Genomic DNA, 26032 nt, shown 5'->3' with positions numbered 1-26032 from the left:
GAGATTATCAGCGTGCCCACACGTTCAATGTGTGCATTGTGGTGGAAACCACTTACCAATAGAGTGTCAAGACCCTAGGTCATGACCTTGTGCTAATTGTGATAGGTTTGTCCATGACTCCATGCATTGTCTGATGCCAGGAGGCATATTTCACGGTGGATTCCGTGAGGTTTTACGGTGGATTTCGTAAACTTTTATTATCAGGGCTCATACACAAAGTGAATTCTTTGTGCAAGAAGTCGATGGGGACGCCTATCCTTTTCGGGCGTTTCGTTAATTTAGTGTGTACATGGGTGATTCCATAGCAGGTGATTCTGCAAAATACATATTAAATTAATAAACGTTTATGAGTTTAGAGTGCACACTCGTAATAAATTAAGGTTAGGATTGATTTCTAACCAATTGATTTATTTATATAGCTGAAGACTGCTAGGTATTCACTTTTGTCGATTTAATTGTATTATTTTACTAATGATTGTGAATGCTTCAGTTGATGTGTAGAGATAGCAGCAGTGGCGGTGGAAAGCATTGGAGGATAGTGTGTATTCGAGTTATCATCTATATTTTGATGGGCGCATACCTTAGGCATGGCGCCTATTTATCAAGGCGTTGGATATTTATTTATTATTTTTGTATGCACATGGGCGCATGATTTAGATATTTGTATTTGGACATTGTAATGGGTATGCCTGACTTCTTGGGCACCCGCCCATTAGCTTTATTTCTACTTGGCACTAAAGCAAACTCAAAAGCCAAAATCATGCTATTTTGTAATTTGGGCTATTATTTGAGCTTGAAGATGATTAATACATAAAATACATGCTTTGTGGAGCACTCACACAAGGCATGGGAGGAGATTGCACCCAATTGGTCTCTTGTTCATGTCGTGCATACTTTCTACATTGATTTGTGTGTAAAAAGTAGAGTTTTTTTGTTCTTGGGGACCTTCTGACACTCACTATGTGCGCTTACAGCATCTGATCTGTGCATCAGTGGTATCGAAGCGAAGCTGAGATCGAGAGCTTCCAATCGCTACCCATCTTGTGCAAAGGCGGAGCTCCTGGAATGATCGAGCTCTACAGTGAGTTTCATCGTGAACAGTTGATACGGGTGGATTTTTGGCGGTCAAGAACCTCTGTCTGCAGCCTCTGATCACGAAGGACCGGCCTGAGGAGGCGGAGGACCACTCCTACATCTCCCTCTCCAAGTCGTTTTTTCTTCCACAGTATAGTAAGCCGCCATAGCTTAAAACTTCACAAGCTTAAAGTTAAAGCTTACAACTAAGCTTTAAAAAAACTTAGTTCATTCAAACTAAAAATCGGCGGCAGCAGCGGCACCTCAGCGTCAAATTCGGCGCAAAAAACAGCCTCGCCCCCCTAAAAAATCATCGTTAGATCAATTTCAAGCTTAGTTACTTAAGCTTTTGATCTATTAAGTCCTCCAAGTTCAAGCTTACTAACTCCTGCAAGTTACTTAAGTCCACAGAAGTCACCATAGACTAACTCCAACTATCCCCATAAAGGGTGTTCCTGCGCAAAAGCACAGAACTACAAAATTGCTCCCTTGAAGACTCTATTCACATATGCAAACTTGTTGAACCAATTTCAGTACACGCAGAAGGTCATACACAGTTTCTACGAAGACTATGAACACCGCAACCGCAAAAGACAAAGACCGTAAAAGCCAAGATGACGGAACAAAATATCGAAGATTTAACGGCTGAAGGTGATCTTCCCGAACCTACAATGGAACAAAAATTGGATTTGATTATGATGCAGCTTGATGAAAAACAAAGAGCCGGACAAGCTTTGCAAGTTCAATTGTCCAATCTGCAATGATCTACCACTGACAAAGATGGACGGCAACCCGAAGATCTTATCCGACGAACCATCGATGCAACAGTCGAAGCTCAATCCATCCACAAAGAAACAAAGATAAGTAAAAGAAATTTCAAATTTTGTACTTTCAATGGAACTTGAGATGGAAAGATTGTACTTGCATTTATAAGTTTGTTTGATGATTACTTTCATGAAGAGACATACGCTGAAAAAGACAAAATTAAATGTGTCACTAATCATTTAGTCAATCGAGCATCTCTATGGTGGACCGTGGTTCGTAAGAGTATTGATTGTCCTACTACCTGGGAGAGTTTCAAAAAGAAGTTTTTGCAGAATTTCCTTCCTCCTCAGTTCCATGAAAAAGCCATAAAGCAATGGGATCTTCTACAACAAAGAGATCGTGAGCCTATTTCTCAATACACCGAACGTTTTTGGAATGCCCTACTGCAACTTCGAATGCTCAAAGATGTACTAGAAGTGACTCATAAACGCAAGTTTATGTCTGGTTTACTTGGACATTACTATACTGAAGTCAATATGTTCAAGCCTACAACCCTTGAAGATGCAATTTCTTTGGCTCCTGACACTGAAGACAAGATTCGAGGAAGAGACAAGCATCCACAACAATTTCAAACAAATGGTAACTATGGTTCCAAGCAATTCAATTCAAATTTTAGAAGAATCAATCAAAGTTGTTTTCCTTCATCATTATTCCGTAAGCCTTGGACAAAACCACCTGCTTTGCCATTAAATACCAATCCAAACCCTAAGCCATCCTCACATCCAAATCCTAATATTCCTAGACTTCTTGCAATTGCCAACAATGTATCTAAAGCCAAACCCATAGTTTGTTACAAATGCCATAAACTTGGACATTTAGCAACCAATTGCCAATCGAAGAAACCACATGTCCATATCAATTATCTTGGCACAATGGAAGATGAAGAACGTGAGGAAATGCCTGACTTTACGGAAGATGAAGATGACATTACCACTACTTCGGATATTTTACCAGGTATGCCAACTCCACATTCTTTGTTGACAATGAAATGCTTAGTGCATGGAAAAGAAAAGATTATTTTGCATGATGATGGTAGGACACATGATTTTATTTTTGCAAAGTTAGTGAAAGAATTGAAATTACAAACTGTTTCTACACATTATCGCATTAAAGCAGCATTCTTAGGCACAAGATATAATGGAACACAAGAGGTGCATAACTTAGAAATTAAAATTGGTGAATACACTAAACGAATGAATTTCCTAGTTGTACCTTTACAGTCTAGTGATATTATCCTAGGTATGCCTTGGCGTCATCAGTATAACCCTGACTTAGATTATTCCACGCATTCAAATAAAAGTCATTTTCAAGGAAAATAAATTACATTGCATGGTATGCACGCATCTAATAATTTTCCACTGCTTACTCATACTCAAGCTAAACGTACATTATGTAAAAGTAGCAAATCTTATCTAATTTGGGTGAATGAACTTCAAGCAAAAGAAAAACATATGCATCCTAGGCATAAACAATTTCTTGCTCAATTTAAAGATTGTTTTGCTGATGATTTACCACCTGGACTACCACCTTCACGTCCTCAAGATCACAAAATAGATTTAATTCCTGGTACAAAACCACCATGTAAAGCACCATATAGGCATAACCAAATTGAACAGAAAGAAATTCAAAATCAAGTAGAAGAATTGTTAAATAGAGGATTAATTAGACCTAGTAGTTCTCCATTTGGCGCACCTATTTTATTAGTAAAGAAGAAGAAGAATACTTATCACATGTGCATTGATTATTGTGCCCTAAATAAAATTACAGTTAAGAATAGATATCCGATTCCTAGGATAGATGATCTTATGGATAAACTACAAGGTTCTGCTATATTCAATAAGATAGATCTTAAATCTGGTTATCATTAAGTGAGATTAGATAAATCTGATATATTCAAAACTGCATTTAGAACACAATTTGGACATTATGAATTTCTAGTGATGCCTTTTGGATTGACTAATGCACCTGCTACATTTAGTCGAATGATGAATCGCATATTTTTGATATATCAGCATTGTGTTATAGTATTCTTTGATGATATATTGGTATTCAATAAAAATGAGAAAGAGCATTATGAACATCTGTCTTTAGTTTTCAAGTTGTTAAAAGATAATCAATTGTATGCTAATCCGAAAAACAGTGAATTCTTTCAAACAGAAATTGAATATCTAGGTCATATTGTGTTATCAGAAGGTATTAAGGTTGACCCTAAAAAGATAGAAGAAATATTGAATTGGCCCATACCTAAAAATGTGCATGAGTTACGTTCTTTTCTAGGTCTTGCTAGTTTTTACATAAAGTTTGTGCGAATTTTTTCATTACTTGCTTTGCCTTTGACTAAACTTTTAAAGAAAGGTATTGTTTATCATTGGTCTGATAATCAACAAAAATCTATTGATTTATTGAAACATGCATTAACCCATGCTCCTGTATTACAACTACCTGATTTCAATAGACCATTCCTTTTAGTTGTTACTGATGCTAGTGGATCTGGAATAGGAGCCGTACTTATGCAAGATAATCATCCCATAGCCTACTCTAGCTATAAACTGAAACCATCTGAACTTAAATATTATACATATGATAAGGAATTACTAGCTATAGTACAAGCCTTATGACAATGGAAACATTACTTAATGGGTTCTGAATTTATGATCAAGACTGACCAACAAAGTATTAGACATCTCCTTAGTCAACCCCAAATATCTAACCGACATATCAAATGGGCAGCTTTCATTCAGAGTTTTCATCCCCTTATCCAATATCAACCAGGAAAAGAGAATGTAGTAGCTAATGCTTTAAGTAGAAGACCGACCATTCATAATATTTATGTCATATCATTTGATTCCCTTATCTCTATGAAAGATACTTATCATTAGGATATTACTTTTCAAGCTAATTGGAATAAATTAGTTGCAAATAATTAGATTCCTATTGATTCACTGTCTTATAATAATGGAGTCATGTTTTATGAAAATAGATTATGTGTTACAGTTCCATTTAGATCTTTTGTTTTGAATGAGATTCATTGTCCTCCATATCAAGGTCATAGAGGTATTATATCTACTTTGCGTACATTAACTGAAGATTTTTATTGGCCACATATGGATACTGATGTATCTAGCTTTGTTTCTGAATGTTTAGTTTGTCAAAGAGTTAAGATACATCATGGTAAACACTATGGTTTACTAATGCCTTTATCTATTCCATCAAGACCATGGGAACAGATTTCTATGGATTTTATTACTGGTTTACCTAACACTAAAGCTAACCATGATATGATTTGGATTGTTGTAGACAAGTTTATTAAACAAGCATATTTCATTCCATGCAAGAAAACATTAATTGCATCTCAAGCAGCTCAATTGTTTTTGAAAACTGTTTTCACTAACCATGGATTACCAAAAGTTATTATTTTTTATCATGATTCTAGATTTTGTAATAATTTTTGGATTACTTTGTTTGTTAACTTAGGAACAAAGATTGATTTTTCATATGCATTTCATCCTGAAACTAATGGTCAAACAGAAGCTACTAACAGTACTATTTTAGTTCTTTTACATGCTTACACTATTTCTAAACCACATACATGGGATACAAATCTACATTTACTTCAGTTTTCATATAACAATACACCACACACAGCTACAAAGAAAGCACCATTTGAAGTGATTTATGGTTATAGATTGTCTACACCTGTTGCATCTTTATCAAATAAAATTCAGAGTGCTGATGATATTGCTAACATGCACGCTACTATTTTTTATGAAGTTAAAGATATGATTGCCAAAGCCCAGCAATCATATACAAAGAAAGCAAATAAGAAAAGACAGGCCATGAATTTCAAAGTTGATGACTATGTTTGGTTAAGAATAGAAAAGCGTAGATTACAAAGTGTAGATAAATACCCAATTGTGAAATTAGCACCTAGATTCTATGGACCATTCAAGATCATTCACAAAATCAATGACAATGCATTTAAGTTAGAACTACCACCACATTGGAAAATCCACAACACCTTTCATATTAGTTTATTACGACCCTTTAGAGGCCAATTACCTGTACACTCTGTCTATGAAAACCCACCTTTGTTAGATGAAGAGACTGAAATCCTTGAGCCTGAAGCTATTATAGATACTGACTTTATGACCACTAGAACTAGCCGTAGATATTTTAGATATTTGGTAAAGTTTAAAAACCATCCTGTTGAAGAGGCCCAATGGTTGCATGCTAGAGACTTAAATGCTTTCCCCACTCTTTTAGCTCTACATTGAGCTAATAGCAATTGAGGAAAATTGCTATCCCATCCCGGGGGTATGATGCCAGGAGGCATATTTCACGGTGGATTCCGTGCCACAGTGGATTCCGTGAGGTTTTACGATGGATTCCGTAAACTTTTATTATCAGGGCTCATACACAAAGTGGATTCTTTGTGTGAGAAGTCGATGGGGACACCTATCCTTTTCAGGCGTTTCGTTAATTTAGTGTGTACATGGGTGATTCCATAGCGGGTGATTCTGCAAAATACATATTAAATTAATAAACGTTTATGAGTTTAGAGTGCACACTCGTGATAAATTAAGGTTAGGATTGATTTCTAACCAATTGATTTATTTATGTAGCTGAATACTGCTAGGTATTCACTTTTGTCGATTTAATTGTATTATTTTACTAACGATTGTGAATGCTTCAGTTGATGTGTAGAGATAGCAGCAATGGCGGTGGAAAGCATTGGAGGATAGTGTGTATTCGAGTTATCATCTATATTTTGATGGGCGCATACCTTAGGCATGGCGCCTATATTTTGTCGTGCCTATTTATCAAGGCGTTGGATATTTATTTATTATTTTTGTATACGCATGGGCGCACGAATTAGATATTTGTATTTGGACATTGTATTGGGTATGCCTGACTTCTTGGGCGCCTGCCCATTAGCTTTATTTCTACTTGGCACTAAAGCCAACTCAAAAGCCAAAAGCATGCTATTTTGTAATTTGGGCTATTATTTGAGCTTGAAGATGATTAATACATAAAATACATGCTTTGTGGAACGCTCATACAAGGCATGGGGGGAGATTGCACCCAATTGGTCTCTTGTTCATGTCGTGCATGCTTTCTACATTGATTTGTGTGCAAAAAGTAGAGTTCTTTTGTTCTTGGGGACCTTCTGACGCTCACTATGCACGCTTACGGTATCAATCCTAGGAGCCCCAGATTGGACACTCACATTCCATGTGCACATTGACTCTTCAAAATTCACCATAGGAGCTATTTTGTGCCAACCTGGTGAACGCAGCCTAGATTACCTAGTGAGCTTTGCTAGCAGACAACTCACTGAGATAAAAAATAATTACTTAACAATGGAGAGAGAGGGTTGGGCCATGGTATTTGCTGTAAAGAAATTTTGGCATTATCTTTTAGCTACACCTTTCACATTCTTTGTTGACCATCAAGCCTTGTTATATATTGTTAATAAACCTTGTGCTACAGAATGCATCGCTTGATGGCTACTCTTGCTTTTAGAGTTTGACTTCTCCATGGTGGTACATAAAGGGAAGCAGCACTACATGGCTGACATATGATGGAATCGTAGGAGGACACTTCAGTGGAGATACGAGAGCCCGCAAGGCGTTGCAATCCCAGCTGTGGTGGTCCACTCTTTTCTCAGATGCAACACGATTTGTAAAGCATTGTGATGAGTGCCAATGAACTAAGGTCCCTATTCGTAATAGGCATCACATGGAGCTAACCCCAATCATTGCACGACAACCCTTCGAGAAATGGGGGATTGACTTCATCAGACCCATTAGTCCCGCGATATAGTATTCACAAGCTAAATACATATTTGTCACCATTGATTATCTAACAAAATGGGCAAAAGAACACACTATGAGAAGAAATGACGCTAGTACCACTGCCAAGTTCTTATGAGAGCAAGTGATCTCACAATTAGGTTGCCCATCGAACTTATTAGTGAGCGAAGCATACAATTTATAATGAAGTGATAGCTCATCTCCTATCCACCTTCTTGATTATCCATCGAAATTCTTTACCTTATTACCCTCAGTAGGCAAACGGCCAAGCTAAATTTACAAATAAAATCTTGGTGACTGTCTTAACTAAGGTAGTCTCTACTTCGCATAGTGATTGGGATAACAAGTTGATGGTGGCCTTGTGTGCCTACCCCATGGCTTAGGTCAGACTCCCTTTAGGTGACCAATGGAACAAAGGCAATTCTACCCTTGAATTCTTCATTCCCAGCTTGGGATAGCCCTTCAAGAGAGATGGGATGGGAAGGAGATGATCGAACGCTTATCAAAAACCCAGTTTCTAGCCACCCATGCAATAATATATGCGAGAAGGTAAGATGCAAAAGCTGGTTTGACAAGCATGTCAAGTAGTGAGAATTTGAACAGAGTGACTTAGTATTGTTGTACTCAGTGAAGGGATATAAATAGAAAATGAAGTTTAGGGGACTAGGTCATTTCAGAGTTTGGTAGGCCCATTAGCCGCCGGCGAACTAGCAATGTAGAGCTCAAAACCCTCAAAGGTGAGGGTATAGGCTTCTTCAATAGCAACTGCATAAAGAAGTAATTCCCTCCCAGGCACCCGCTACATGAGCCTCCAATGCTAGCTTCCCTTGTCAATGTAAGAGTGGCCACCATCATTGAGATGGACAATGAGGATGAAGAAGTTGTAGAACCAACTTACCTATGCATAACCATCACTGCCATGAACACATGCACCTTCAATGTATTGATCGATAGGGAGCTGACTTTAATATACTAACTCACGATAATTGGACCTGAATTGGCAAATTGCAATTACAGCCCACTAATGCCAAACTCAGCCTGTATAGGGGCCGATCATATGCACTCTTGGGAAAATGCAAAATTGCAATTTCTATCAAGCTCGAAAGCATACTAATGATTTTCTATGTGTTGCCAACACTAAAGAGGCAGGCACAGAGTCGTTGTTAGGACAAACCTTTAAGAAGCAAGCTCGTTGTAATGTCGACTATGAGTCACATCATATCCACCTAGCCATGGGCAACATCCGCATAGTTACAGCCTTCAGCAAGAGCTACGTGACTCCTTTTGAGTTTCCAATGCCACCGATAAGGAAACTTGCTGCCGAGTTTAAGGAGGGGGTAGAACTTCATCACAATCCACCAAGCCTCAAGACCACCAAATCACTGAATCGAAGCTAAGGCCCATAAGCCAAAGCTTCAATGGATGCCTAAACTGCAAGGACCACTGCCTAGGAGTAGACACCCATAGTCCTGCAAGGCTAAGAACCCCACCTTGCCCCCTAGGAGGCCAAGATGCAACTACAAACACCACCGCACGGTCAAGCCACGATGGGTCCCCAAAACCTTATTGCAAGTGTAAGGCTACTATGTGGGTAACACCTAGATTTGGCTACCTAAATCCAAAACAACCAAAGGCCCTACTCTCGAATGCCACCCTCAAGCTTGACCACATGAAACATCAAGCCATAAGCACTCAGACCCCAAGAAACTCAGGCTGCTAGATCCATAGAACCTTCAAGGTCTAAGCCTACAGAATCTAAAACAATATATAGACCAAACCTGCAGCCCACTTACTAACAATTTGTCTCAACTTGTGCCTACGAGTATCCCTCAGGCCTCGGAAGCACCCTTAGCAACCACTGCAGCCCAGCCTATTGAATAATAGGCCAAGCCAAAACCTCAAAAGCACCTCAAGTCACAACAATCACCTACTAAACTCTCTAGTCCAGTCAAACCCCAACCACCTGTCAACCTTAGACCCTCTTATGAGCAGCGATCATGTCTAAACTTGGCCGCAAACTTATCTGAAAATACGGGGGAGGAATTGGTTGCTTGCCTAAGATGCCCAGATGCCACTCTCATGACACTGGCTAAAATCTACAATCATCTAGACTTAGGTCTCTCAGAAGAATCTATAGCAACTGAAGTACAAACACTCCCTTGCTCTTGGGAGGAGTCAAAATTTGTATTTGCTAAGGCTTCTGAAGTAGTTGAGGAGTTAATTGCAACTGAGGTATCCAGGGAACAGGCAATCAAACAGCATCACATTATGCCATATAACAAGAACACGATCATGGCCACAGACCAAGAAATTGAGAAGTTGAAACAGTTTGCTAACAACAACTCCTCTTTCTTGCAAAAATGGTACACTCTTTGATTGCAATGCGAGCTAGAGGGATGCCAAATAATGACCAACACTAAGCAATGATGAGCAATCAAGGCATTGGAATACAACCCAATCTATGTAGCTCCAACTTCCTATAGGGTGTTGACTACCATTCGTAATCGGCCCCTAGAAGAACACATCAAGGGACATCCTTATTTGGATCATATCCTCACAAGGAGGAGCTACACATTGCTAGCCAAGTGGACTTCGGTGACTTCTTGCTTGATGTTCTCACTTACGTTATGCATGTAGGCATCTGCGCTTTGGACATGGACAACTATGCTAATTTAGAATATAACCTAAGTTTCTATGCTTGGCTCATTCGAAAGTAAAACACTAAGATTATGTGCTGAAGGCCCTTCATCCTCTAACCTGTTAATCCTAGGAAGGATTCTTCTCATTTCAAAAGGGGGTAAAGGGATAAGGTGAATCAAAATCAAATAAGGAAACAACAAAAGGAAAAACATATTTTAAAAGCCTCAATCCACATCTAAGAAACAGAAGGAAAACATTAACTAGTGATTGAGGAAAATGTCACAAACTTTGAAATAAAGCTTGGAAGGGAAGTCTAATTCTATTTCAATTCAGCAAGATGAAGTTTTTCTTCCAGCAAGTGGTTGTTTTGAAAAGCACTAATGACAAACCATGGCTTATGACACAAGCTGAAGATGTCGCACCAAGACCGAGTCCATCTCCTTTCCTTCATGGAAGAGGAAAGAGCAAAGTATAGCCTCTCCCTTGAAAACCGGGCATATAGCCAGCTCAAATTCAGGAGCATTCACAACATCAAAGAGGTGGTGACTAGTGAGGAGGCTGTCAGGAGGATTGTAGACCAGTGTAACCTCACCAAGTACATCAAGAAGTTAAGAGACTAGCCACACTAAGTGTGTGGAATTTTGGAGGACATATGACCCCGACAAGGAGTATGGGACAATAACCATGGGGAGCATAGAAGGAATCAAGCTGGTGTAGGTCTCGCTCAGTAAGGCCTTGGTAGAGAGGGCACTGGGATTCGAACCAAAAGTAGAAAAGAGGTAGAAAATAGACATTTATGCCATGCTGCAGATTAAAAATGAGAACATCTTGATGAACGATGGCATAAGCATCCAGGACATCCCCGAGCCGAAAGTCAAATTGCAGGCCAAGGTGATTCACTCCCTCTTCTCCACCCAAAGGTACAACTCGCTCATGCACAGGATCAATGTGCCCATACTTGAGAGTATGGCAGCTCACTCATTGGATGAGGTGGATTGGAATGGCTACGTGCAAAATACCATAGACCAATCTACTAAATCACTAGCCCTTTGAAGCAGACTGGCGGGTGGAGAGTCCCCAGTATTGAAAGGAATTGAGAGAAAGAAGACTTCAATTAAAGCCTCATTTATTGGGTATAGAGGAATCTTGACTGCCCTTATCCGAGAGGCGATAAAAGAGTCATGGGATGGAGAAGAGGAAGTGGATGAAACACTTGACAGGTCACCTCCTTGTCATGATAAAGAACAATCAAGTGAGAGGATGGTTAATGAAGAGGAGGGAGAGCAAGGAGCTCAATCCAGTAGAAGGAAAGCAAAGACATCTAATAAGAAGACGACACAGAAAAAGCAAGAGGAAGAAAAGAAGAAAAAGTAGGAAATAGACTTGCAAAAAGCCAAGAAAGAGTCAAAAAGAGCCGAGGAAGAGAGGAGGAGAAAGGCCGCTGAATAGGAGGAGGAGTTGAGGAAGAAGGAAGAGGAAGTCATCAAGCTGGCCAAATGTAGGTAAATGGAGCAACAAGGCGAACAAGGCGAGATAGACACGTTGAGTCCTAGGAGAGAGGAGGGCCTGGGTTCAAGGCCTGGGTTCAAGCACTTAGGTACCTAAAGGCATGCCAACCGCAGCACAAGAGATCAAAGGTACCCAGAGCACCCCCTGGCCATGGTCGATGCCACTAATCTCATGGCATGGGTGCAATATTTTGTTAACAAGGAACTAGCTCAAGAAAAGAGCATGGAAACCCCGACTATAGGGCAAAAAATACCAGTAGCAGTAGCAAATGCCGAGTCAAGATAGGACCCTAAGCGACAAAAGGTGGGAGCCTCCACAACTCCCATCCCCACAACTGTAATACCACCCACTAACTGCGACAAGTATGTCATGGAGCTACTCTCCCAACTGGAGAAATCCAAGGAGGAAAAGAGAATAACGGTGGTTGAGTTGGAATTTGAGAAGGAGTCTGTGGTGGCCTTCTAGTTGGCCATATACCAAAAAGAAGTTAGCAAGCTAAAGGCAAAGCTCAGTGTAGAGGAAGAAAATGAGAAAACCTAGAGGCATCAATTTGAGGATGAGAACCAGAAGATGGTTGCACTACAACATGACTACAAACTCTTAATAATGTAGCATGAGGTCCTAGAAGCTTAGCTAAAAAGAGTCCAACTAGGCATAGAAGAGCTTGTTGAAAGGGAAGCAGAAAGAGAGAAGGAACAGGAGGAGCATCACCCAGAGGTCGAAGACCTGGGGGTCAGGGTGTTCTTGAAAATAGATGAGTAGGAGAGGCTGGAGAGAGAAATCGAGCACTTGGAAAAGGAGGAGGAGCTCACTCACAAGGAGAAAGAACAAGAGTCGATCATAATAGCCTTAGTCCAGAGGCAGGGGAGAGCTCCGAGGAGATGACAAAGAGAGCAGAAGATTGGGCAACCCGCAATGAAGGGAGGGTGAAAACCTTGGCATGCCATCTAGCTTGAGAGGAGAAAGACAAAGTACTCACTGAAAGTAGAGTAGAGGCCACCCAGGTAGGGTTCAAAACACAGCAACACGCCTTTCTAAATACCTTATTGGATGTCACACAAGCAAGGGAAGGGGAATCCATAGAATCCATCAAGAAGAAGCTAGAAATGGCATGCAGGGCCCTGAGAGCAGGCCTGAAAATGCCACCACAACCTATGGCAGTTGGCCTTACCTTGGAAGAGCAGTGTCACTATCTCTTATTGGCAAGCCTAACCCTGCAAAAGAAGTAGGCACACTTGGGTTCACAGAAGGGACACAACAAGAGTCAAGGCAGGAGGAGGTGTACATGAACTTTGAAATGGGGCCGCATGATGAAGAGCTTATCCCATCGCCTCCTTCTCCATGGTTTGATGAGCAGCAACACATAGATACCTCCCCAAAAAGGAAGGCGGCACTCAGAGAAAGAAGAAGACAGATGGTGGAGGAAACAAGAAGAATATGAAATGCAAGAGGAGTAATGGCACCCCGACACCTATCCCACCATGTAAGGACGATTCCTAGTAAGCTTGCATGCCGACCTTGAAATCTAGGAGAGGCAAGAAATGTCCAAGAACCCCTTTGACTTTAATTTCCAATTCCCCAGCACCTTATGTAGAGTTTTTCCCATCAAGGTGGTGGAGCAAGTGATTAATATCGAAGGTAGGCTCTGAGAGAAGTGGCTGAAGGAGAGAAAGCAGAACCCCACACTATGGGGCACCGAAGATGTAAAATTTTAGCAAAATAAAGTTTTGAGGTATCAAGGTCTATGCCTGGTTACAAATGCCAACCTACATGGAGAAGGAGGATCTACGACATCAACATGGACACTTGGATGGCCTTTTGTAACACTCAATGCTTCGAGCGGAATGGCCCAACTTTCATGCCATACCATCGAAGGGTGAGAGTGGATTTTGACTCCACTGTCCATGGCTGATATGACTTCTCGATAATTTATAATCTATATTGTACTACATATGAGGATGCCCTCATTTTCACATCAAAAAATTTGTATGATACCCAAGTCCACTTCATCAACGAATTATCTTCATGCCCTGACCCTGCATTTATTACCACCTGTAATTACCTTAGATTTCTTAGGATACTCCTTAGGCAAGACCCCACTCTGCAAGAGCGCGGTCTCTCAGTCCTCCATTTTGATCCTAATGCTATAGATAGTTGTGCAATGGCTCCAACTAACGATGCAAGCTACTCTACTACCTTCATTTTGCTTAGCTCTTCTATAGGATATGAATGATAGTCACTTCACCTACTGTAATCATCCATTCCTCTCCACCACCACCCTTCAAGTCCTCCTAGACCTCAAGGGGTATCTCCAAAGCTGCCAATTCCTTAATAAATCTATTATTCCTCCTTCTCTACCTCACTCTGATGAACGAAGACTAACTTCTATCCATGACTATGTAACTTATTTTTTTTTTAAAAGAACAACAAGAAGAAGAAGAGAAAAAAGGGAAAGAAAGAAAAAAAGTCAAGAAAGTACAAAACAAAAAGACAAACAAAGAGAATGGAAATGGAAAGAGAAATCACATGAAGAAACAACGAGCTGTGCATAGATCACAGTCACTGCACGTAGGGGTTCTCAAGTTAGGCGCATCCGATGGCCTTGGTTGGCTGGCTCCATGGCTGGGCTCCATGGCTAACCCCTTAGCCCTTTTTGATCCCCCACTACACATGCTTAGGGCACATCAAGGGCAGGACATACCCAAGGAGGTAACACTCGCCTGTGGTTAGAGACCGGTCACCCTAAGCTACACGCACCGCACCTCCCTCATGTACAACCTAGGTCCTCAAGTGAGGGAGAATGCCAAGGCTTGCCTATAATTTGACCAACTCCCAGTCCCACTAGCATGAGCACAATACACCACACCGCAAACCAAGCACACCCCCAGGTAGTGCACCTTCTTTTCTTTCCAAAGGTACAAACAAAGGCCCTAACCACCAGCTTTGAAGGCCCCATCATCCATGCAATTCACTCCCAGTCTCCACCACCTTAACCAGGTGATCTGTTTCTTCCCAAGCCCAATTTCCTTGAAACCCCATCAACATCGAGTCACACGTTCGCTCTTTCTCATCAAACCTTTGCCACCACCTACTTAAGAATGGGGTCATCTCATGAGACAATGTCACCATGCAGGTGAACAAGGCAGAGGCAGACCGAGGCAATACAGTCAAAAAGTGAATGAAGAAGCTCAATTGGTACCATGCAGAAGAAGGCAGGCATAGAGGGCCAAACAACAGATCCGTCTAACACAAGATTTCAAATATGGATCCGCCCTACATCCTCTCTCCACACAAGGATCCATCTAACACGATATTCAATTTCAAAGGACAAATCCCCTCACGGAGAACAACAAAAAGGGACCCACCCCAACTTCATCTCCAATTTCAAGGGCTGGTCCACCCAACACCAATCCCCACAAGGGCTTGTAAGCCACCCGGTTACACTCATCCCTCCTTTCTACTACTCCACATTAGTGGGACTGGCACTTCACTAGGAGGAAAATAATGTTAACCCTAGCTCAAGATGGAAGAAAAAGAAGTAAAATACAGAGGCAATGGAGGAAGTAGGATGCAAAACAAGCAAGAGCACAAGGACTCGTAGAGAGAGATGGCGCATCGGCTATGTGAGAGGTAGCCATTAGTACTCGCTTGAAATGCTTGAAACAATAAGCGATACGTGGGTCTTGGCGGTTGAGTGAGAGCCCACTCTACACCAATGTATCACTATTAAGCCCATAGATTTGATTCTTGTTCGTAGGATTCGCAACAACAAGGATGCATTTAGTCTTAATTTCAATAGCATGCTTTGAGAAGCTACCTTGTAAATGGGTCTATGTTTAGCTCAGGTTTGGTTGTAGATTTTATGGAGCTTAGTTTCTCGCTATCCTTCAAGTAGACCTTCAAACATTTAATTGCAGTGGCCTTCAAAACGGAGCTAAATTCTACCTAGCTCTAGTTGTACTTGGTGTGATATACTATCTATCGTGTATTTTGTGGTTTTATAATCCTATATCCGATATGTACATTCTCTTTGCACGGTCTATACTTAATCTCAAAATCATACTCTTGCAAGACTTCGATCCACCGATGTTGCCTCATATTTAGATCTGGTTGAGTGAAGATCCATTTAAGACTTTTATGGTTAGTTACCAGTGAGAATTTCTTCCTGAGTAGATAATGTCTCCATAACTTAAGAGCGTGGATAATTGCAAGTAATTCCAAGTCATGAGTAGCATAATTTCTCTGGCAAGTCTTCAATTTTCTAGAGGAATATGCTAGTGGATGTCCTTCCTGCATGAGTACAGATCCCAAGGCAAGAGAGCTTGCATCGGTCACCACTTTGAATTCTTTGCTAAGATTGGGTAGTTTGAGGATCTGAGCTGTGACTAAACTTAGCTTGAGCCTATCAAAGCTAGACTGTTCAACTTGGGTCCATTTAATGGCAATCTACTTCTTGAGTAGGTCGGTGAGGGGTGCAACAATCAAGGCATAATTCTTGATAAAAACCAGATGCCATCCTGTTAAAACCAAAAAGCTACGAACTTTGCTTATAGTGGTTGGAGGCGGCCAGTCTTGTACATCCTTGACCTTGGCCGGGATCTACTGAAATTCCCTCTATTGAAACTATAAACCCTAAATACTCTATTTCCTTCTTGAAGAACACACACTTCTTCTTCTTAGCATACAACTTGTGAGTCGCCATTGTCTCAAGAACTGCCCGTAGTTATGACTCGTGACTTCCTTCATCCTTGGAATATGTTAAGATATCGTCAAAGAATACAAGGACGAAATCATCAAGATAAGGTCTGAATATATCTTGCATTAATGTGTTGAAGGTAGCGGGGGTGTTGGTTAATCCAAATGACATTACGATAAACTCGTAATGACCGTACATTGTGCTAAAAGCGGTTTTTGGGATATCTTCTTGCTTGATTTTGATTTGGTAATACCCTAATCTGAGATCAATCTTGGAGAAAATCTTCGCTCCTTATAGTTGATCAAGTAGTTCGTCGATCCTTGGAATCGGATACTTATTTTTTATTATTACCTGATTTACCCCTCGATAATCAATGCAGAGATGGAGAGTCCCATCCTTCTTTTTCTGAAATAACACCGGAGCTCCCCAGGGTGAGTTACTGGGTCTAATGTATCCTTGATCTAAGAGATGTTTGAGTTGTTCCTTTAGTTCTATGGCTTCTAGAATGGACATTCGATATGGTCATTTTGCAACTGGTGCAACTCCTGGTACTAGCTTGATTTCGTGGTCGACTTCTCTTTGTGGTGAAAGTTCAATTAATTCTTCAGGGAATATGTCAACATATTCCTTAAGCCACGATGGTTCATCTTCGACTTCTTTATCTTGTCCAGGTTTATTTAATTTGATTAGGTATACATGTGAGCCTTTTCTTAAACCTTTAGCAATTCGAGAAGCTTTCGCTAATTGAATCTTCGGTTTTCTTGCTTCTCCTTGTGTGGTCACTTGTTTTCCTATAAGATTCAAGAATGTGACTTGGCCCTTTTCACAATGAATATGAGCGTCATTGGGAATTAACCAGTCCATTCCTAACAGGCACTCATAGGTTTCTAGGTTCATCACTCTGAATTTCATGTTGGTCTGATTGCCACCCAGATTAAACTCCACCTTACTTGTTTTTTTATATTGGGGAAACTTCTTTTCCATTAGCTAACTCAACTATCAGCCCAGGTGCACGCATTGTGTCTATGCCTAGTTTTCTAGGACACCTTAGTGATATGAATGAATGTGTGCTTCCACAATCGATCAAAATTTTAAAGGGTTTACCATTATAGGTTGATGGTGTTTGAATCACTAAGAATTGCCGATTTGGTCCCTTCTTGTTGAGAGAGGCGTGAATTCTCGCTCTCTCCATGTCGATTTCCAAGGTGGGACCTTCGCGGTCTTCTACTTCCTTGAGGGTTATGCCAGAAAATCTTCCTCTAGCTGTGGTTGTCCATCTCTGGTTGTTACAGAAATTGCTTTGGCATTCATTTTGTCCGAGTTTTGGCCATCGCCTTTGGATGTGGCCAGATTCGTTACAATAATAGCACGTGAAAGTGTATTTATTACCACTAGTAAAGTTCTCCACCACTGACATCTTAGCCTTTTTGCTATAGCAGATTGGAATTGACCTTGGGCTCTTTTTGCATAGCCCCTAGTTATATTTCTGTTTTGAAACTTAATATTCCATGGCTTATCATTTCTTGGTTTGGACTGGAGTTCCTGTACAATCGGTCTTGCTCTTATCAATGCATCTTGGAGGTCAAATGGACGCATTGATTCAAGCCATGTGTTCAAGGGATCATCTAATCTGTGGCAAAACTTGGATACTTGCTGCGCAATGTCCATAGACGGTGCATACTTGAGAAGTGTTACAAACTTTGAGTAATAGGCTTCCAGTGTCATTCCAAGTTGCTTTAGACCAAAGAATTCATTCATCTTTTGTGTGCGGTATGCTGGCGAAAGATACCTGCCTCGCACTGCATTCTTTAATACGTCCCAATTAACAAACGCTTTGGAGATTCCTTGATTTTTACACCATTGTTTCCACCAAATTCGGGCTTCTTCTCTTAGCTTTAACTTACCGATCATTGCTTGATTAGCTGGGGTAATTCCAATAGCAATGAAATAATCTTCCATGGGCTCAACCCATATTTCTGCTTCAATCTCGATATTTTTGCCTTGGCCAGGAAAATTACTCATATCTTAGGCCACAATACCAAGTTTCTGATTTCTTTTCGCTCTGATACCACTTGTAACATACCCGCCTTTGATGACGTGACGAGTAACATTTTAGTAGTCCCCCACAGTTTACCTTCCAGCCCGTCGCCACCCGTACTCTAACCAGAATGATCAGATTTTGTTCGGCTGGTTAACCCTAGGTCTACCCCACAAGGGAAGCATCCTACTGTTACCCACGGAGGACCGACTTGAAGGTTCCGAATTGATCTAAGAGTCACCTATCAACAACTAACTCACATCCGGAGGTGTCCTTCGAGAGGCTTCTTGTCCGAAAGGAGCAACTGCCATTACCCTTGGTTCATTTGGTTCATGGAGTACAACGCTTTTTTCTAGTAGTGGACTACGGATTTATGAAATCCCTCACAATGCTCTGGCAGATCCGTCGTACCTTTCCCCTAAGACAATTTATAGTTCATGTTCTGAGACTAAACCCTAAGTAAGTCAGCGAATCGGCCTTTCCTAGAGTTTCTTCCTAGTGTTTGTTTTTGGGGAAACCTCTCGGCTAACCGAGACCACCCTGCCATAGGACTGGACTCGTCGTGAATCCATCCACCCGCTTCGCTCTCTGGAAGTTCTTAGTTATCTAATTACCTACCACATTACGTGAAACATATAAAAATAACTTTATTAATTAATATCCTTTTATGCACAGTTGTTCGTTTACATAATTTACTCACGGACATACAATCAGAATAAAACAAGTTCATTGATTATATTTCATAATGTGTGTTCTCCTTCCCATACAGGAGAAAGATTACAACTTCACGTGCTGCCTCATCCCGTGCATCTGCACGTCATGTGCTACCTCATTCGGCACATTCGCACGTCACCAAGATCAAATCCACATATAGCTAGAGTTTATAGGTATCCCAAGTAAAACTCGGGCCAAACAGGGGACCCAGTAGTTCCTAGGTGTGAAAAAGGATTTACTAGCCAGAGCCCCCTCTGGCACCTTTCCACCTCCTACTTAATACGATCCCTGCTGGGAAACCTCTCTCCATCGGAACCGGTCCATGCTTCCGTGACGGTAAAAACAACCCCTCTTGGTATGGGAATTTAACACCTGTCGTTAGGGGAGGTATAGGGATCCTCAATTCTTATCTCTTCCAATTCTTAATTCAATCAAGATCTAATCTAGAATATCACAAACAAGATTGATGTCTACAAGTAGCAAAAGTGAGAATTTTTGCAAATCGCGTTATTTTTGTCCATCTTTTGTCTGGGACGACTTATTCCCTTCAAAATAAGTCACAGTATATATTTGGATTCATCTAAGGTGGGAATTAAGTTATCTAAACATGATATTAGAGCTTTCAAACTATTCTAGTAAACCAGTCCGGCTTTTGTAAATCATGTAGAGATTCTGCAGTTTTTTCTTTTCTGTGTGTGGATGTGAAACATAATCAATTTTCTTTGGAATGTATACGCACATTGTTTATTAAAATAAACTAAGTGATGGGGGGCCTTACAACAAAGATCTGTATTTTTTTTTCTCTCACAACATGTTCATTTTTCTTCAATATCAAAAGTTAATGCTAGCTCTTTTAGAGGTGCTTTACATTCACATTTATTATCTTCTATCATTGGAGCCATCTTCACCATCACCATTCTATTATACAAAAGATTATCTTTTGCTCCCTTCACTATTCTCTATCTTCATTTGGTGCCTTCTTTGATATTCCGTTATGAAGAGGATTATATTTTACTCCCATGACATAGCACACTCCTTCTACAAGAGCTTCCACCTTCATAAGTTAGGATCATGCATTTATCTTGAATCATTTTATCAAATCTAGAATCTATTGGTTCACCCCTTAGCACTAGTCTTTTAGACATGGACACTTCGGGCCTATTGTATTAGTATATACATAATTCATTATTTCATTCATTTTGTAAGTTTTTAAGTCAATTAAATTTTAGGGTTTTTTGTACACTTTGTTTTCTCCATTGCAAAGGTTATTGCTTCTTTGCAAGCCTCTCCTAAAGGGTTGTTGATTTTGCAAAGGTAGCTGGATAAGAACTCATGAGCAGTTGGGGATAAGGGAGTGTAATGAAATCTTGTAGGTCAAACGTATTGAGCAAGTTAGGAATAAGGGAGTGTAATGAAATCCTGTAAGTCAAATGTATAGAGATAGAATTCATCTTGCATGACTAAATGATGACATAATTCATCCCATTTAATTTGGTCAATGAAGAGATTGGGTAGGATAGGGGCACCTACCCTTGCGATGCAAGAAGAGGGAGATGAGGATGAGATCTCTTAGAAGAGAGGGGAAGGGAACATGCAAAAAGATGGTAAATAGGAGGGATAGTCTAATTATGGTTTACATCTTGAACCGCATAAATCTTGGCATTAGCACTCCTGAACATGACAATATTTGTGATTATCCTCACAATCTTGGTAATCTTCATGGCACTCCTCATTATCTTGATTCAGTTCTTGATCCACAACACGATCCTACCAGCCCTAATGGTCGAATGTATTGAATCCCTTGAAATTGTGAAAATGAAAGCCACATAATCCTACTAGTCATAATGGTCTAGCATATTGAATCTTTTGATGATAAATTGCTATGAAAGGTCCATCATTTGAATCCTTGACAAAGCTTCCACATGACCAATTAAACATAAGATGAGAAGAGGACTGAATGGAGAGAAAACTTGGCATGTTACAGAGATGGCAGTATGTTGGAGCATTTCTATACCATAGCGCACTTTGCAAAATATACTATGTGAGTGTGCAATATGCAAGCAATGAAGGGAAAATAGAGAGAAGAAATATTATATGTTGAAGAAAATCAAACTCAAATATAATTGAGATGACTAGGAGAAATGTTGATACAATAACCATGCATGTGCACTTGGCATGTCAAGGCATTAGACTTCAAAAGGCAAGAAACACAAAAATCTCACAAAATAGAGAGGAGAGAAAATGATGGTTGGAATTGCGACAATAGTAGGAAGAGGCTGGATGTATGCCATGCAGAGGACAAGTAATGATTGCCACATAAGTAGAAAAAAGAAATATATTTGCTAAAAATATTTTGAAATAGGATTATTGACCATAAAAGGTGCCAAGTGTTGCAAATAGAATGCCATGTGGATCAAAAAGTGGCAATCTATTGCCGATATACATGGCTTGGAAACTACTAGTAGTGGAAAATGCTACCATTTGACTGCTCTCCTTTTCATCTCTTCCAAGATTTCACTTTGCCTTTGAGCTAAGGTTCTTATTCTCTGCTCTTGTTCCTTGATTTCTCTTTCTAGCCTCTTCTGGACTTCTAGTTCTAGGACTACCCTCTTCTCCAAAATTTCCACGTTTTTTTAATATCCTTGGGCCCACTCTTTTTGTCTTGCTATGAACTCCTCCATGGCATTCTGGGCTTTTTCCATCTATCCTTGCAATTCTTCTTGTTGCAGGATCAGGACCTTATACTCCCTTTGGATTCCCACTAGCTCTTGATTCTCGTCTTCAAGCCTTTTTCACTAGCTTTTCTCTTATTCCTCCTTAGCCATGAGCTCCGCCTTTCGCACACTTATTTCTTTTTGGTAACTGGCCACTTGGTGGGTTCTCTCAAGCTAGAAGGCTAGTAGTGTCTCTTTCTCAGCTTCTAACTTCGCAATGGTCATCTTATTTTCCTCCTTTGCTCTCTCTAGCTGTGAAGGAGTTCTTTGATGTAATCATCATAATTAGATAACGGCGACAGTGCTGTAGGGAAAGTTGTTGTGGATGCTTCTATTCTCTGTCTCTTGGGATCTTGTCTTGAGGACTCAGCATCCGCAGTAGCTGCCAATCTCTTTGTTCCCTTCATTGGGGTTCCTCCACTTGCATCCTGAGAGCAATCTCTTTATTGACCAAAAACTACACGGAGGCCATAAGATTGCTTGCATCTACTGTGGTTGAAGTGCCTTGGGTGGGTGCAGAGATTGGGGTGGTAGGCAGCACTAGGACAACTGTAATAGGATCAATTAAGCCCGTGCCCTCGCCTTTTGTTGTTGGGGATGGCGTGATTTTTGGCACTTGGACACTTGTTCATGGGCCTTCTTCTATGTATGGGTTCATAGCAACCAATTCCACCTACCTGAACTTTGTCCATTCCCAGTATGTTGTATACGTCCCTTTTCGATCGTCTTTCCACTTTGTTGGCCAGGCCCCAAGGGAGTCCACCTTATAGAACATGTAAGATACCACGTGAGTTCAAAAGAAAGGGTATTATCTTTAGTAAAATTTACAGGATTATATTTACAAAAGGGGTTTTTAAATGCCACCATATTTGAGACTGCAACACCTTGTGAGCTATCGTGTCTTCACTAACAATTCCGTTATGTGCTTCTGTAAGTATGTCATGCATTTCATGCTCGCACGCACACCTACATAACAAGCCGTCCTGCCCTAGCCTATAGAGTTGGCCTGCTACCAAACTAATAGGGTTGTACTAGATAGGAACGTATAAAGTAGGTTGGGGATAAGGGAGTGTAATGAAATCCTGAAGGTCAACTGTATTGAGGATAGCCTTCATCTTGCATAACTAAACGATGTCATAATTCATCCCATCTAACTTGGTCAAGGAAGAGATTGGGTAGGATAGGTACCTGCACTTGTGGTGCAAGAAGAGGGAGATGAGGAATGAGATGTCTTAGAAGAGGAGAGGAGAAGGGGAGATATAAAAAGATGGTGAATAGGAGGGACAGTCCGATCATGATTTCTACCTTGAACCACATTAGTCTTGGCAGTGATCCTTGAGAACACAACAATATTTGTGATGATCCTCACAATCTTGGTCATCTTCATGGCGATCCTCATGGTCTTGATTCAAATCTTGATCCACATGATCATACCAACCCTAATGATCTAAGATATTGAATCCTTTCAATTCGTGAAAATGAAAGCCACATAATCCTACCGGTCGTATGTGGTAGCTCCTCTCATTTGTGGGAAATAATAGAAGCAAGGTCGAGAGCAAAGGAGTACACGTGTGGAGCAAGCTAGGTGATGCAACAACTACAATGTGGTGAGTGTTGGTAAGTTTACATTCTATCTATATCTAGATTTTTTGATTCATCAAGTATGTGAGTAGGCTAGGTGAGAAACAATCATGTGCTCTATAGGTCAAAATCCTTGAACAAATAAGGATGTATCCAATGATCCTAACGTTGAGCATACAGTACAACCACCCAAATTTCAATCTTTGTGTTTTTCACTCAAGATCTCGTGTCAATGTTTGATTACTTTTATCACTAAACAGTACATAATATCTAAGGTATCAAGGTAGGTACATTATAGTGAATGAGTATCAATTATTTCAAACAAATGTAATGGATAGATATTAAGGCCAATCTTGTCACATTTACTCTACATAGGAGCATTAGACATAGGCAACATTATACATGAGAACAATCACAACAAGGAGACTACAACTTTGTATTTTGGTTTCTCTCTTACGCACAAAGCACATGGGCTAGCGACGTACACTTAGCAAATGAAAATGCATTGCGTTTGGACTAATAGAGGTGTATGCTAGCTAGTTGAACATTCATGGTCGAATTCGAAGGGCATGCGCACAGGTTGAGATATAGGCGATTGACAACCGCAAATGTGTAGCTTGCCACCTACTCGCATATGATGTCCGAAGAGGGGTTCTCGAGCCTCACTTGGTGCAACTCATGTTGCTTGCGCAAGTCTTGCTCACCCCGTAATGCGCATTGTAGGAACCCTTTTACCGAAAGAAAGAAGCACTAAGGCGCTAGCCCAAAATTAAAGAGGAAGGGGGAAACGAAGTGTGTGAAAATGTGTGTTGGTATATTAAGGTGGAAAAGCGATACAAAATGTGGGGGCTGTTGTCCCCTTTGTTGGGATGGGACTACAAAGAAGTTTCCGGACTGCATTGCACGTGTTGTTAGCGTTACAGCATGGAAAACGGTGTTTTATTTGCAACCAGTATGGGATGGGTCGTAGAGAATAGGCTTCAGCCGGAGATGGGCACGTCGGTGATGGCGGGCTGGTTGGGCTGCTGAGTCTGGCGCTTGGGCACGGTGATGGTGAGCACGCCATTCTCCACGCGGGCGCTCAGCTCCTCGGGCTTGGCGTTGTCGGGCAGGCGGAAGCGCCTCAGGAAGCTGCCGTGTGCCCGCTCCACGCGGTGCCACTTGTCGCCCTCCTGCTTCTCCTCCTTCCTGCTGCGCTCGCCGCTGATGCACAGCACGCGCCCGTCCTCCACCTGCACCTTCATCTCCTCTTTCTTCAGCCCCGGCAGGTCGGCCTGGAAGATGTGGGCCTCGGGCGTCTCCTTCCAATCCACCTGAGTGTTGGCCACGGCCGATGCCTCGCGGGCCAGCTGCCGCGACGGCTCGCTGTCCAGGAGGCGGAAGGGCCAGTCGGCAAAAGTCCTGCTGAAGAGGGCGGAGCTGCTGGCCGGGAAGGGATCCCAGGAGAAGGGGTCGAAGATGGCGCCGCTCTGGCCGAAGAATGGGCTCAGTGCCATATTCTAATCGCTCTGCTGGCTTAGCCTGCACTGCTTGCGCGTCTGAGAGAGGGAGTGGAAATAGAGATAAAACGTCGTATAGTGGCGTAGGCTATATATAGCCTGTGAGAGCGTGGACGCTGATGTGAGATAAAGGCGGCTGGATTAGCTGCTCCGATTCGTCTCTGATGACCCCCTTCGCGGCTCGGGCTTCCTTTTAAAGAGGCAGGAGCCCTGCGATGTGTTTCCCCGAGAACTCCAGAACGGCCCAGAGGGTTCGGTTCGGGAACCCTCTAGGCAGAAAGCTCCCTTTCTTTTGAACTTGCCGAATCCTAAAGGCACGGTCATGTCAAGGTAACTAACCTCTTACCGACTCCCTTCCAAGCGGCTGCCGAACATCCATTTGGGAGAGGCAACATCTAGTAATGAATGTGTCGATTCTCAAACACATATGGAAGAAGAAAAGGAAGTGCAAGAAAGTCGGGGGGGGGGGGGGGGGGGGGGGGGGGGGGGGGAGCCAAATATGACAAAATCAAAGGTAATGGACACCAAGAAATCTAATGTCTTCTAGAAACTTCTAAAAGACTCGAGAAAGTGCTATAAGATTCTAGAACATTACTTGGAGGTTTTAGTAGACTGCTTATATCGAGACTTACATAAGCATGGCTCATATCACTGGTTATGTTAGTATTGCCTATGTCATCGATGATATCATCATCCTTTTACTAGTGCTTATATCATCTCATATCTAGAAGCTTCCCCTCAACCTTCTTAACTCTAGTATGAATAGGGGTCTTGGGCTACCTGCCTTTCAATCTTGCCAAACTGATATGAGAGGAACAAGAACTTGGCAAAGGGCATCACAATGAAGATGTGCTAGTGATTCTTCATCGTCATAGATACACTTTGTTACCCCTACACCATTTTTAGTCATACCTCTCATACAGTAAATC

At 41.3% G+C, this 26032-nt stretch overlaps 1 protein-coding gene across 1 annotated transcript; it reads right to left on the bottom strand.

Moving 5' to 3' along the window:
* Window positions 1-24372: 24372 nt before the first annotated feature.
* LOC148037531 (18.1 kDa class I heat shock protein-like) lies at window positions 24373-25253 on the bottom strand. The gene has a single exon (XM_087677325.1). It carries the CDS (start codon window positions 25098-25100, stop codon window positions 24585-24587), a length of 516 nt encoding a protein of 171 aa, XP_087533451.1. The 5' UTR covers window positions 25101-25253; the 3' UTR covers window positions 24373-24584.
* Window positions 25254-26032: the final 779 nt, after the last annotated feature.

This window comes from Lygodium microphyllum, chromosome 4 (genome assembly GCF_053477565.2).
Source record: "Lygodium microphyllum isolate KBCC chromosome 4, Lygodium_microphyllum_v1.1.10, whole genome shotgun sequence".
Taxonomy (NCBI): Eukaryota; Viridiplantae; Streptophyta; class Polypodiopsida; order Schizaeales; family Lygodiaceae; genus Lygodium; species Lygodium microphyllum.
Note: the sequence above shows the minus strand (reverse complement) of the source record. Positions and strands in the feature narration are given on the sequence as shown.